At 43.0% G+C, this 15,924-nt stretch overlaps 1 protein-coding gene across 1 annotated transcript in view; it reads left to right on the forward strand.

The window, feature by feature from the left end:
• The first annotated feature begins 1,404 nt into the window (after nucleotides 1-1,404).
• LOC123746114 (uncharacterized) overlaps nucleotides 1,405-15,924 on the forward strand; it is a 41,207-nt gene continuing 26,687 nt past the window's right edge. Inside the window, exon 1 of the mRNA XM_069314322.1 lies at nucleotides 1,405-1,660. Coding sequence (XP_069170423.1) covers nucleotides 1,489-1,660 — 172 coding nt within the window. The 5' untranslated portion in view covers nucleotides 1,405-1,488. The remainder of the gene's footprint in view (nucleotides 1,661-15,924) is intronic.

The raw sequence follows: 15,924 nt of genomic DNA on the forward strand, positions 1-15,924 counted from the left end.
TGTATTTGTAGTCTAATAGGGGGTATAGCTAACTAACACAACTAACACAACACCTATACCCCCTATTAGACTATTTTACAGGAACTTCTTTTCCACAGCTCATAAAACAGAGGAAAGGGTCCTGAAAGATATTGTTAATAGAAACGTTATCCCTACAGACAAAAATCAGAGGATACAACTGACGATTTACTATAAAACCAGAAAAACGGCCAGCCTACTCATGAGAAACTCTCCAGACACGAAACAGAACGCTTTAAAAGAGACTAACGTCGTCTATGCCTTCAAATGCCCACTTGGGGACTGTAAGCTCCAAAAAACCCAGTATATAGGCAAGACAACAACATCTCTTTCTAGGCGTTTAACGATGCATAAACAACAGGGCTCCATTAAGGAACATATAATCTCTTCCCATAACCAAACCATCGCCAGAGAAATCCTAGTAAACAACACAGAAATCATCGATAGATACAGCGATAGCAGGCGGCTTGACGTTTGCGAGGCACTACACATCAAGAAGTCAACACCAGCAATCAACAGCCAATTATTGCACAACTATATTCTACCCACCTCAAGACTCCGCTCCAATATAGAAGCATCAAGAAATATGGACCAATAGGCTTTCTACAAACACTTCTATTCAATATCCATTGTTTCGTGTTCTGTCTTGTGTTGATACTTTTAATACCCTATTAATATCCTCTAATGCCACATCATCCTTCCCACCTCACTCAAATGTAATGCCACATCACCCTTCCCACCTCACTCAAATGTAGATATAAAATCAGGGAAACGCAAGTTCTAATCAGTTGTGTATTTGTGAAGTCTTTGAAAATGTAATAAGTTTTACGAAACGCGCCCGTGTCGCGTCAGACTAGAAATAAAAATGAATTTTGGAGAAGTGATTTTTGATTTACCTCCAACAGTGAAGCATAATGTACGAAAGATTGAGAAAATTCGTGTTAGAATTATTAATCTTACTTTTTCGGTCATATTTAATAAAATATATATATATTTGTATATAATATAGAAGAAGATCTCTTGGCAGAGAGGATAAAATACAGTTCTCATAGAGATGAGAATTCTATCCTCTCTCTCTCTCTCTCTCTCTCTCTCTCTCTCTCTCTCTCTCTCTCTCTCTCTCTCTCTCTCTCTCTCTCTCTCTCTCTCTCTCTCTCTCTCTCTCCCCGCGTGTCTTCCCTCCTTCTCATCCCCTCCACCACCCCACCAAGGACAAGATTAACAAGATGTTGTCATGCAACCTGACTGGGAGAGGAAGGGGAGGGAGGGTGAAGATGGGAGGGTGAGGGAGAGGGAGAGGGGGAATGGAGAGGGGGTAAATGGGGGATGGGAGGGAAGGGCAGATGGGTTGCCGCTCAACAGCTGAAGCAGGAAGTCAAGTTTTTGCACAAGGTTGACACCTTGTCAAAATTTGCCTGGAGGCCAATCGAGGCAGTGAGCAGGTTGTTCAGGTCTTAATATGTAATCAGCATGTATATGTTGGGTGTGTTTGTGTATATTTGTATTACCTGCGTTTGTTGGACAAATATGCAACGTGAAAGTGAACGTATTTCACAAGTTGTGTTTACGGAGAGTTACATAGAGTTAACCCACATTGTGCCGTGTGCTTCCACCCCCCCGGCGCACCACTGCTCCAAGTGCGGTGAGTTATCGCTTCTTTGCATACAAGAACTGTCTTACAATTAAATGTGGCATCATTACGGGCTCACCATAGCCCGTGCTACATGGACACTTCGTCCTGAGTAGCTAAATCTTTAACAACAACAACAATTAAATGTGTAGTGTGTGTGTGTATTCACCTAGTTGTTCTTGCGGGGGTTGAGCTCTGCTCTTTCGGTCCGCCTCTCAACTGTCAATCAATCAACTGTTACTAACTAATGTTTTTTTACAACACACACCAACATCCACAGGAAGCAGTTCCGTAACAGGTGTCTAACTCCCAGGTACCTATTTACAAATGCATTAGGAAGTGATGTGGCGGAGGCTGACTCCATACACAGTTTCAAGTGTATATATGATAGAGCCCAATAGGCTCAGGAACCTGTACACCTGTTGATTGACGATTGAGAGGCGGGACCAAAGAGCCAGAGCTCAACCCCCGCAAACACAACTATGTGAGTACAACTAGGTGACTAGGTGAGTACACACACACAAACACACACACACACACACACACACACACACACACACACACACACGCACACACACACACACAACACTAATACGAGCAATAACAATTCCCAGAGTGTGGAGAGAGCCCTGGACACCCAATGATGTATAGTTGGGTAAATTATTATCATGACCCACGACCCGGCCACCACAGCGGTGTCTGGCAACCCTGTCATGAAATGTTACCATCCACCTCTCCTTCTCTCTCTCTCTCTCTCTCTCTCTCTCTCTCTCTCTCTCTCTCTCTCTCTCTCTCTCTCTCTCTCTCTCTCTTTCTCTCATCCCATCTCGTTGAGAGAATCATTTGAGGCAATAGGGGGGGGGGGAGGGGGACTCGAACCGGCGGTCTAGTGATTCCCAGATACTTGCCTTAACCCACTCAGTCACGATAGAACAAAAGCCAATCTACCCGCAACTTTACTGAACTCACTGGGCAGTTCTGGTTGGTGTTCATGTTCACTGTATTCACTGTAACCATTTTCTATTCTACCATTTTGTTATTTACATGACCCAAAAACACAATTAATTCAAGTACGTTCCCCCGTTTGTAACATACAGTCACCCAGCGTGCGGGTGTGTATGCAGGTGTGGGTGTTTGTTGCTCTCGTCTGCTTCAGAGGGAACACCTACACTCACTGATATGAATAATTCCAAGTCTGTTCTAGAAAATAAGTGCTGCCGCTGCTTCCTTCTTCCCTGGTGTATAGATCAACACACTCCTGTACTAAAACCTCCTCCCCCAGGCATTCGATCTCCCACAGGCCTCTCCAAACAGCCCATCTCCCACAGTCCTCTCCAAACAGCCCATCTCCCATAGTCCGCTCCAAACAGTTCATCTCCCACAGTCCTCTCCAATCAGCCCATCTCCCACAGTCCTCTCCAAACAGCCCATCCCTCCCCAGCCTATCCTTCACAGCTCATCCCAACACCTAATCCCACAGAGGTAATCCGGCCGCATCATGTAAGGTGAGCATGAACAACCAACAGCCACACAATAAACACCCGGACCATCGTGACCGGCAACAATGGCCCTTCAGACTCCTCGAGCTAATGGATGAAAAGGCAAGTGATGACTTGGAGAGTTACTTGGGGGTCGAGGGGTCACGCAGTACGGTAATTAGTCCTCACAAATGTGACCTTGACACGCTAGTGAGGTGAGGGAAGGTGAGGGGGCGATAGGTGAGGCGTAAATGGGAGAGTTACGGGTGAGGCGGTGCTCGTATGCTGGGTAGATGAATGGTTAGGGGGGGTGATTGACAGGATTACGTAGAGTATTGTTGAGGAAATAGGTCAGCATGATAGAGCGAGAGGTGAGGAGGTAATGGGGTGATTGCGTGAGAAATGGGCGGGGGTAAAAGAAGGGGGAATGGGTGAGAGGTATAGATAATTATATATGCAATTAGAAGTTGGGTAGACATGAGTAGAGAAGGTTCCTGGGGGAATAGGGGGCGTGAGGTGTGGAGTAGAGACAAAGAGAGGGGGGAAAAACTCAGCCGTAATTGGTGTAAACCAAAAAAAAATTAAATTGTATGGGATCTGTTGGCTTCTTGGCCCATACAATGCAGCCCCTATTCTTAACCTCCCTACTTCCTGTTCCTATTCGTCTAAGGCTTATGCTTGTAACTTCCCAGTGAATTTCCAGTGAATATGAATATGAGTCAGATACCAAGAAAACAAAGAATAAAGTTTGGCCCCCTGATAGTTCAATTGAAATTCTGTGATGTTACTCGCTGATTTGTTTCACAGCTCTGCAACCCTGTTTTTTAATTTCAGTTTATATCCTGAAACAATGTTTCGTCCTCTGTTTTGCGCTAATAATTTTATTTTTGTAACGTATGAATATCTCCGTTGTTTATCCCTATAATCCCTCGGCGCACGTCAGTCGTATCTACGTATTCTAGAGTGTAAAGTTTTATTTCATTGTCACCTTTTCGTTACAAGGTTTCTAATCTGAGGGATAACTTACTCTATATGCTGTCCAGAACCTTTAAATATATTCTTAAGGTACCGTGCCTAAGACTGTTCGCTTCAATCTAGATGAGATCCTACGAGGGCAAGATGAAGATATATATATATATCTTTATCTATATATATCTTCATATATAGATGTAGAAATATGACATGTTGACATATTTTGTTTAGTGTTGGGCTTAAGGTCACGCAAACTCTGGCAGATCATTGAGTCCATGACACTTGCTTACTGACCAAGTAAGTATATTGTAGTGGTGAAAATTGTCCAGGACTAAAGTATACTCTTAGTGTATAGTATGCTGGTATACATCTAAAACAGTGATACATTCTTCAGGGTATATATATATATATATATTTAGCTGTTCGAATTTTGTAAGGATAATTCTTTTAGATGTAAATCTAATAGACACAAATTTATTTTCTATTTTCTTGGTATCTGACCCCTTCCAATGATGACAAGCAGATCCTTAACATTATCCGAGTAAGAATTGTCGATATTGTTTAGGTGACATGTAACCTAGCCTCTGGTTTCTTTACCTCAATGAACACCCAGCATATTGTATGTGAATTCAGTCTTTCTGTAGATTGTCTGAAGTGAGGCAGGAGGGTTATTATGAGACCATCACCCAAGTCCTTGGAGGTCACATAAACCACTCTGAGGTTCTAGAAGATTCCAGGACTTCTACCTCAACAGTATATAGTAGCTGCTCTGGGATTCGTTAGCTCAGAAAGCTGAGACGTGATTGGATTAGGTAGGTGTGTGTGGTCATACGAAGACAGTAGGTCTACCATTCGTGTGTACGGGAAGACGAGTAATTCTGTGAAGACGTGCCCTCGGACAGAGACGTTACGACGTGGGTCGTCCTAGTAACGTCTCCGGGACTTGTGTGGAGTCCTAGTAACGTCTCTGGGACTTTTGTGGAGTCCTAGTAACGTCTCCGGGACTTGTGTGGAGTCCTAGTAACGTCTCCAGGACTTGTGTGGAGTCCTAGTAACGTCTCCAGGACTTGTGTGGAGTCCTAGTAACGTCTCCAGGACTTGTGTGGAGTCCTAGTAACGTCTCCAGGATTTGTGAGGAGTCCTAGTAACGCCATTAGGACTTGTGTGGAGTCCTAGTAACGTCTCCGTAAATTCAATTTAGTCAAACAGTATTCCAAATACATACTAGTATGGAGAAAGTACACACTAATTTATACCGAGTACTAACGAGTCCACGGACTCCATTCAGTTTGAGACTAATACTCAACAAGTGAACCATGCAGTCACAAATGACCATTAATGTGTTGATCTAATGACCTAACACAGCGCTGACAGGCATGGCTAACGAGAGTCAGGAATACCTCGTTACCTCAGTCGTCAGACTTCAAGCCTACACGAACTGGATGGTCGATTCGTTAGAATCAAACACAAACATAGACAAATGATAGAATACCCACATGTATGGTAGCCCTTCTGTTCCCTCAAGTGGCATTCACACACACCTCGTTGGCTGACGACGACGGCTGTCTCACAGTGCGTCAACACATCTCTTCAGTGATGAGTGGTGTTTCCCTGTCATTGGCAAGGACACAACCAAATACGCAGATGACCTGTCTATTTGTTTTGTCACGTGACGAGCACAATGCAGACAAGGATACGTGGTGCGTTAATCACAAAGTAATTATAACACGGGTGGTGCAGCGCATTAACACAAACAAAGGTGACTATGCTAGGATCACTAAACACTCCCAACCGTAGACTGAATATATATATATATATATATATATATATATATATATATATATATATATTCACCAAACATGACCTGACTAAGAGGTTAAGGATATATAAACTTGGGAATATATATTAAATACTTGCCTAATATTGTTGAAGAGTTTAAAAACATGGGCAGTGGATAAGTATGCAAATAAATGACTTGACATGAAATGTGGAGAGTTTGTTGAGAAGGTGTAAGGCTCGATGGTATATATATATCACCCCAGAAGTGACTCGAACCCGGACTGCCAGGAGCACATTGCAACTGGTCAATGTGATCAGTGTATTGCTAATACACTGATCACATTAATGCAGAATAACCACAGCTGAAAAGATTTAATTATTGCTAGAACGTTTTCAACTCAACTGGGCTGTCTTCAGCAGCAGAGCAAGACAGAAGAGGCAGCAGACAGATTACGTAGACCAAAACTCAAGGAAACGGAAGTAGAACGGAGACGAGAGAGGGGAGGGAGGAAGAGCCAAATGAATTGTCACGCTTGATAATCCCCAGAAAGTTACCAGCCGCAGCGCCAGAGGAGGAGATAAGGCGGAACAGGCCTAAGGAGATACGTAAGAAAAACAATGTAATTGGAGAAACTTAAGAAGTTACCATGTAAAACCAATTTAAATTGGTTGAGGAGGAGATTTAGTTATATACCCTAGTTGTGACGAGAAAAGTCAGCTATCTACCTGGATAGTGAGGAGTCAGTTATATATCTATTTGTGAGGAGAATAGTTAAAGATCCGGGTTGTGAAGAAGACAGTCAACCCTGAACGTATGACTGTGTGGAAGGTTGCCGGATGCAAACGTTCCTACGATGGTTATCGTCCCCAAATCAACATCAACAACACCTGTGTATCGGGAAGAAATTGTCAAGAGACGGCAAAAAGAGAGAAACAAAAGAACAATCGACTTGAGAATGGTCCAGGACGGACCGAAACGTCGTCGTCCCTTCACCTTCTAGTGTGTGGTCTGGTCATCAAACAAAAGAAAGTACTACCCTCAAGAACAGTCTCTAAAAGAGATCTTCAACAGAGAAGACTCTGAAAGTCATTAATACAAAGCAGTTTGCGTGGCCCATTGCTCTGGTATGCCTACTTAAATGATTAACTCCTCAGTCTAGAAGTTCTAACTTATTCTGGTGACTGTTTAACATTTACATTACAGGAGAGAAAATGACGATTGCTACAAGAGTTGTTAAAAAACACTGTAAATTGCTCCTGGGGGGGAGGACGATGGACCAATTCCGCTTGTGGCAGAAAAAACACAGATGATCATAACTAGACTGCATGATATTAAACCGGGAATAGGCATATAAATGGGTGGAAGAAAATTATATTTCTTTGATGAAGATGACATCTTGGAGATGAAGTTTGGCTCTTCAATAGCCAGAAAAAGTCACGTATGGAACCTACCAAGTAAGGCAGCTAAGAAACGTACAGCTTATGCCTTCAAGAACGCCTTATGTAGCATACCATCTCGACAGTGGTGTTGTGAAACCTTATTTGAAACCTAAGTTGGCTCTCATGTTGAGTAAACACAACTGTCATGGATGGACTGAACCCCATCATTTATCCGAATTCTTAACGTGATAGAGAACTGTGCGAAAAGACTCATCTCTTGTCTTGATCAAGTTTAGTTGGACGGGGTCAATACATCAGAACCTTCAACACTGGAGAGATATTAGTGACTTCACGTAGCAGTGGTCACTAATATCTGACGAGTCAATGTTCGCAAGATTTCCCAACTGGCCCAGCTTGTGGAGAGCCACAAGTTGGCCACCGCAACACGAGGCGCTCTGTCATGTACAGCCTCATGCTGGCAGAGCCATTCTCTAGAACATCGCTATCAGCCATCGTTCATTCCCAGACTGTGTCGCATTGTGAACAAATTCACTCGACTCGTAAGTAATGTGAAATCAGGTCAAGCGACTATATAAAAGCTGTAGCATAGCGGCCTCCAGTTCCAGCCTCTTACTAACACGATTGAAACAGCACTAAATGAAGTATATTTCTAAGGTAAACAAATAATAAACTCGTCAGAGTTTATTATTTGAAATAGAGATAGAGATAGAGAAATAAAGATAGAGAAAAACACACAGACACACAGATGGAAATAAAAACCAGGCATATGAGCTAGCACACTTCTGGAGAATATTGTTACTCTAAACATTTAGCGCGGGGCTGCCGGCTCTTGAATTACCCTTAAATCCATTATGTTCCCTATATCAAAAAACACGCGTTTGGCTTCTCTGGCGGAAAGCGCGAGGCGGCGGCGTTTGTCTCAGTTGCGTCGGTGTTGCTGGTTTAATTTCATGCTCGCTCTTCTGTGATCCTTAGTTACTGCTCCCTCTGATTGTGGTGGTGGTGGTGGTGTTGGTGGTGGTGATGAGTGGTGTTGGTGGTGGTGGTGATGAGTGGTGTGGTTGGTGGTGGTGATGAGTGGTGTGGTTGGTGGTGGTGATGAGTAGCTTTAGTGGTGTTGCAGATAATTGGGTTGGTCTAGGTGTTTGTTACATCTGGGAACACCAGCCCATGTTGTCACATTCATTGACCCTTATAGTTGTTAAACTGTGACGCCCGTTTGTTGCACCACCCATTAGTATCGTGAAAATAAAGAGAGCCATCAAGAAACCGAATAAACAGTCCAGTGAGAGACATGATCCTGGCTCCATCAAGGCATGGCAGAGTTTGCTTCTCTCTCTCTCTTTACCGCGCGAGCAAGAGAAGAAAAGTCGCTAGAATCCTCGATGAGCAGAACGATAAGTTATTTCCACAGCCAACAAGTTTACAAGGCGCTTGTGTTGTTCCCATGGAGATCTCGGAGGATGAAGGAGAGCGCTGCACAATATGAGGAAGTTGGATCATAATATCTGCAACTCCACTGAGAAATTGGCTGAGTTACCAATTTTTCAGTGCAGTTTCAACGCCTGAAAACAACTGCAGTCTGGATGGTCTAATTGCTGACGTCATTAAACACTTTTTCTTTAGTGTATCCATCTGCGCCTTGAAAAAGAAGAGTGTTGGGATGAGACCCATTGCTGTGGGCACCACCCTCCGGCTGATGTTAAGACAGGTCGAGTATGTGACCCACAAAGTTCACTTATTTAAAGGCATAACAATAAAGAAGAGAGAGGGTTGGGTGGGGGGGGGGGGAGAGGGGAACTAATACTCTTGTGAATTAAGTGTCAAACTACTTGGTCTGAACACTCTTTATTTTCTGTTATGAGGCATTGGGATCCCAAAATTGGTGCACACACACACACACACACACACACACACACACACACACACACACACACACACACACACACACACACACACACACATTATAGGGGTCTGGTAGCTGAGTGGACAGCGTGCAGAACTCGTAATTCTGTGGCCCGGGTTCGATTCTGGGACCAAGCAAAAACAAATGGGCAAAGTTTATTTCACCTTGATGCCCCTGTTACCTAGCAGTAAATAGGTACCTGAGAGTTAGACAGCTGTTACGGAACTACTTCCTGGATGTGTACTTACCTAATTCTACTTACCTAATTGTGCTTCCGGGGGTTGAGCTCTTGCTCTTTGGTCCCGCCTCTCGACTGTCAATCAACTAATGTATAGGTTCCTGAGCCTACTGGGCTCTAACATATCTACACTTGAAGCTGTGTATGAAGTCAGCCTCCACCACATCACTTCCTAATGCATTCCATTTGTCTACTTCTCTGACACTGATAAAATTCTTTCTAACGTCTCTATGGCTCATTTGGATACTCAATTTCCCCCCGTGTCCCCTAGTACGTGTGCCCCTTGTAGTAAATAGTCTGTCTTTATCTACCCTATCAATTCCTCTGAGAATCTTGTATGTGGTGATCATGTCCTCTCTAACTTTTCTGTCTCACAGTGACGTGATGTTTAATTCCCGTAGTCTCCCCTCGTAGCTCATACCCCTCAGTTCGGGTGCTGGTCTGGTGGCAAACCTTTGGGCCTTTTCCAGTTTAGTCTTATGCTTGACTTGATATGGGCTCCATGTTGGAGCCGCATACTCAAGGATTGGTCTGACATATGTGGAATACAAAGTTCTGAAAGATTCCTTACACAAGTTTCTAAAGGCCATTCTTATGTTAGCCAACCTGGCATGTGCCGCTGATGTTATCCTCTTGATATGAGCTTCAGGGGATAGGTCTGGCGTGATATCAATCCCCCAGGTCTTTCTCTCTGTCTGACTCTTGAAGTATTTCATCTCCCAAATGATACCTTCTATCTGGTCTCCTGCTCCCTACACCTATCTTCATTAGATTGCATTTGCTTAGGTTAAGCTCTAACAACCATTTGTTCGTTAATTTCTGCAGCTTGTCCAGGTCTTCTTGAAGCCTCAAGCTGTCCTCCTCTGTCTTAAGATTAAGATAATTAAGATTAAAATTAAGATAAGAGAAGGATTAAGACAGAGGAGGACAGCTTGAGGCTGTGTGTGTGTGGAAAAAATAAAAAAAAATTAGTTATTAGTTAGTTACAGTTGATTGATTGACAGTTGAGAGGTTATCTCGGTTATCTTGAGATATTTCGAGGGTTTTTACTGTCCCGCGGCCCGGTCCTCGACCAGGCCTCCACCCCCAGGAAGCAGCCCGTGACAGCTGACTAACACCCAGGTACCTATTTTACTGCTAGGTAACAGGGGCCGGAGAGGAGGGCCGAAAGAGCAGAGCTCAACCCCCGCCAGAACAAATAGGTGAATACAGAGCCAGGTCCAGCAGATAAAGGTGTGGGGCTCGCGGAGTGGCAGGGTCATCACTCAGGATGGAGGTACAGTCAGGCCAGAGTCTGTTCGACGCTTCTGAACCCCATTACCTGCGTTCCAAACACTCCGTGTGTGTGCGTGTGTGTGTGTGTGTGTGTGTGTGTGTGTGTGTGTGTGTGTGTGTGTGTGTGTGTGTGTGTGTACTCACCTATTTCTATTTGTACTCACCTATTTGTGCTTGCGGGGGTTGAGCTTTGGCTCTTTGGTCCCGCCTCTCAGCTGTCAATCAACAGGTGTACAGATTCCTGAGCCTACTGGGCTCTATCATATCTACATTGTGTGTGTGTGTGTGTGTGTGTGTGTGTGAGTGTGTGTTTGTGCACTCACCTAGATGTGCTTGCACGGTCGAGCTAGGCTCCTAGCCTAGCCTTCCGAACGTTCTTAAATTAATGCAATAAAGCATTTCTCACACTTTTATCTTATTTATATATAAACATTTGAAGGAAATTAGATGCACAAGTCGTCCAAGCTAACATGTTCCATTTATTGACACCTCTAACACTGAAAAAGTTCTTTCTCATGTCTCTAGGCTCATCTGCGTCTCTAGTTGCCATCTATGACCCCGCGTTCTGCTGTTTCTAGCTTTGAACAACGTTGCTTTGTCAACATTGTCAATTTCCCTTTGAATCTTATATGTTGTTATCATGTCCCCACTATTCTCCCCTCCCCTCCTGCGTGGCATGGTCCAGTTCTCTCACTCTTTCCTCATAGCTTAATCTTCTCAGCTCCGGAACCAGTCTCGTTGCATGTCTATGGACCTTTTTTAGTTTCTCCTTGTCCTTTGTCAGGAAAGAGTTCCATGTTGGGGCTGCATATTTAAGAGTAGGTCACTGTATATAGTGTCCGGATATCTCCTTTGTCCAGGTTTCTGAAGAACACGCGGAGTTTGGCCGGTGTGCTATATGCACCATGTTATTCTGATAATGTGGGCTTCTGACATCAGATTCGGGTTCTGTCCGCTCCCAGGTCTTTTTCTGATTGAAGAATTTGTCTTCCTTTCATCCTATACTGCTGTACTGGTCTTCGCAGACCCACTCCAATCCTCATAACATTGCATAAACTCTAGCAGTTATTTTTCATACCACTTCTGGAGTGAATCAAAAGCCACTTGCAATGCATCAATATCTAACCCAGACGTAACGATTTCATTAGTTCAGCATTATCTGCAAATATCGATTTGAAGGAGCCAGTTTTCTTTGTAAAGTCATTGACATGTATTAGAAGGAGGAGGGGCCCTAGAACAGACCCTTGTGGTACTCCACTTGTAACCTTTCTCCACTCTGATGTTTCTGCTCTCACTGTAACCCTTTGCTTCCTTCCTGAGAGATACTCCCTGACCCATCTTAAGACTCTTCCAGTTATGCCAGCATACTTTTCTAGTGTGAGTAGGAGTCTCACATGAGGGACCGTATCAATTGTCTTCTGACAGTCAAGGAATATGCAGTCTGCCCATCCTTCTCTAGTTTGATTTCTTTCATCTTGTTGTAAAACTGAAACTATGCATGGAATATTCATCTACATCCTTCACATCTGACTCATTCAACTTGTTCACTTCTTTAAGTGAAGAAAAATTGTTTGACATCAATTTACTACACCCATATTATTACTTATTATGCTATTGTTTCCTCCCATGTCCTCTCATCCTAACTTTGTTTATACTAAACTTGTGACTCGTGTCCGTTTTGTCATAACCTTTTGTCATAACGCGTTAATGTGCCTTCTCTTAATGGTAAATGGGAGGTTCACCTGCCCTTGCTGGTACTTTTATTTATTCATTCTCTCCGGCCCTTGCATGGCACCTCAGTCTGCTACCTGAAGGGGTAAGTCTTGTTGCAAAGAGTCTCAACTCTCATTTCCGAACACGTCTCCTTTTTTAAACTGTGAACGGAGGTAGCTTATACTATTTTCCATTCTTGTTCGTTCTGTTGAATTCCTTCCGCTCTCACTGGCTATATGTTTTTCCCCCTTTTATTCCTACGGATCATCCGGATCTTCAGCTTCCATCCACAGTCCCACTTGCTGTACTAATTCCAATCATATCTTTTTATCTTTATCTACTCTGTAACTGTTGTCGAGACCCGTATGTTATCATATCACCTTCTTGGGGTTATCTTGAGATGATCCCCAGGAAGCAACCCGTAGCAGCTGTCTAACTCCAGGTACCAATTTACTGCTAGGTGAACAGGGCATCACGGTCAAAGAAAATCTGCCCATTTGTTTCCTTTTCCACCGGGGATCTAACCCGGAACATTAGGACTACGAATTCCGAACGCTGTTCACTCAGCCGTCAGGCCCCCTGGGCACCTTTACTGCCTTCAGTGTTCTAGAGTGATGAGACAAACTTCCTTCAGTTTTCCCATTGATTGCTTTCATCTCGATGGGAATTCAGCTTTGTTGAATAAGGCTCAGGTGCTACGTTTAGCTTTGTTTTGTGTTGTTTCAAGCGAAGTTGAAACAATTTACGTTTAAGCGTGTGACCATTAACATAGACCGGAGCTCCAGCATCACTCTCCTCGTGCACGATCACGATAGTCTGGTAGTCGTGTGTTGGGAGAGAATATAACTGAAGATAGGTAGGTTACTCTCTAATGTTAAGTTGCCTCCTGTATTGTAAAGTTACCTCCTGTAATGTAAAGTTGTCTCCTGTAATGTGAAATCCAAGTTAGGTCGTCGATCCTGATAAAAGCACTGACAGTCAGTTCGTGTACATGGTGCGTGTACGAACAAGCGCCATGTACATAAAGTCCTAACAACTACTTACTCACGTGGGAATGGGTTGAACACGAGCCGCTAAATCGTGTTTACACAAATATAATTTTATAGTTAAAGTCATGGCATAATTAAGATTTTTTCTGAGGTCTAGCAGCAAATTGGTATAAATTAAGAGTAATTGGTATAAATTAAGAGTAATTGGTATAAATTAATAGTAATTTGGTATAAATTACGAATTATAAATTGAGAGTAATCCCAGCCTGAACTGACGTACGTTCAGCAAATACTTATATGTAAATACAGAATTTTCTGTTTTTACCACAGCGTTCAGACAAGATTAATAGTAACATTTACACGAGAATCATGTATGTATACTTGTATATTCTGTATTTATGATATTGCGAGTAATTCCATAGTGTATATTTGTGCTCAACTGTGACGTATAGCATTCCCCTAATTCAGTTTAATGAAGAATAACTACATTTGAAAAGGTAAAAATATTGCTATATTTTCGTCTTTTCAAATGTCGAAATCTATCTATGCTTTGACGACATAGTATCTTAACCTAATAAGGTAATATATAATTATGAAATAAGATAATATTATTAGGTAATAATTATGGAAATAATGGAAATAACATTTCATTCACTTGTACCACCGAAGATTCGAACCCACGAACACGAAGCGGAACACTGGAGTGCCATCGACCAAGATGGCACCCACAATAAGAGAAGGTCCCAGAGACACACCACTGCTACCCAACTGGGACTTTCACACTCTCATGGGGTGGCCCATGAGTCTGATGGTTTATACTCCCACTCCCCATAACCACCAACTTACATACAACCATCCACGCTCATAACAATTCATGTCCTATAACCACCCACGACCTATAACTACCCACTCTTCATAATCACCCACTTCCCTATAATTACCCATTCCCAATCACTACCCGATCATCATCACCCTATTGAATAATAAGAACCCTCCACCATAATTAATATGAAGCAATACGTGATATCGTACTTGACAAAGCAGGTGAACCTTACCTTCAAAAGTGATAGAGTAGCAAGGGTCAGGCCGCTCCAAGTTATCGAGGATCGTACGTGACTCAAATATTTCATGTCCCTCCAACTACAATGGAATTTCTTCCTGGCTTTCACAAGCCATAAATTATATCATAAATCTATAAATTCTTTCATATCTCTGCATGCTGGCTGATGGGAAGCAAAATTTAGGGTTTTTGAAATTCTTCTTGAGACGAGGAGAAGGAATAGTGCTCCGGAAACTTCAGAGGTCCTCCGGAAACTGCAGTAGTGCTCCAGAAAATGCAATGGTGATCTGGAAACTGCAGTAGTGTACAGGAAACTGTAGTGGTGCTCCAGAAACTACAAATGTGCTCTGAAAAATGCAGTGGTACTCCGGAAACTGCATTTGTGCTCCGAAAACTGCAGTAGTTGCAGTTCAGCTCAAAATCAATTTAGTTCAAATCTAGAAATCCAACATTATGTGTGTAACTCATTTTGAATGTGTGTAACTCATTTTGAATGTGTGTAATTTTACCTGTATAAACATTGTCTTATCTTATGTAATTGTCATTAATTCACCTGAACCTTTACTCTTGAACTGTAGGTGACATCTTATTTCAACGCTCCTGACACTCTCTCCTGATATCCTCCTGACATCCTCCTGATATCCTCCTGACACCCTCGTGGCACCCTCCTGCCATGCCTCACATGCCGTCATACCAACACCTAGGCTACAGGGTTCGGAAACAAAATTACATTCACAGGATATTACAAAATTCCTCTGAACTTGGGCTTTATATATTTCATAGCGTTGTATGGAGGTCCAGTGTTGCGTAGGCTCAGGTTTCTCGCCCATGACGTGTCAACGAACAGGGAATGTTCATGGCCGCTGAATTGATGTACAGTATTTAAAAGAACACACACACATACACAGGGTGGGCGGTGGCTGAGCGGACAGCGCCCTAGACTCGTGGACCTAGGGACCGGGGATCGATTCCCCGGCACTGCCGGAAAAACAAATGGGTAGAGTTTCCTTTTACCCTGATGCCCCTGTTACCTAGTAGTAAATTGGTACCTGGGAGTTAGACAGCTGCTACGGGCTGCTTCCTAGTGTGTGTGTGTATGTGGAAAAAAAAGTAGTTCGTAACAGTTGATTGACAGTTGAGAGGCGAGCCGAAAGAGCAGAGCTCAACCCCCGCAAGCACAACTAGGTGAATACACACACACACACATACCCGCAATACTATGGGAGTAACCATATACCACAAGTGTATATATCGTACATATATATACTGGGGGTATATAATATTTTAATCATATACCTCAACTATAGGAGAGTATAGCAACCCACCATAGTTACAATACTCTGCACTACCAAAGTAATCATATGAACGCCTGTCTGAAATATTAATTGCTAAGACTACATCAGTTAATGGAACAATCACCTGTAGACCAGCCATAACACAGCCAGTTTCTATACGTTGGGGAACC

The sequence above is a fragment of the Procambarus clarkii genome, chromosome 78 (genome assembly GCF_040958095.1).
Source record: "Procambarus clarkii isolate CNS0578487 chromosome 78, FALCON_Pclarkii_2.0, whole genome shotgun sequence".
NCBI classification, from domain to species: Eukaryota; Metazoa; Arthropoda; class Malacostraca; order Decapoda; family Cambaridae; genus Procambarus; species Procambarus clarkii.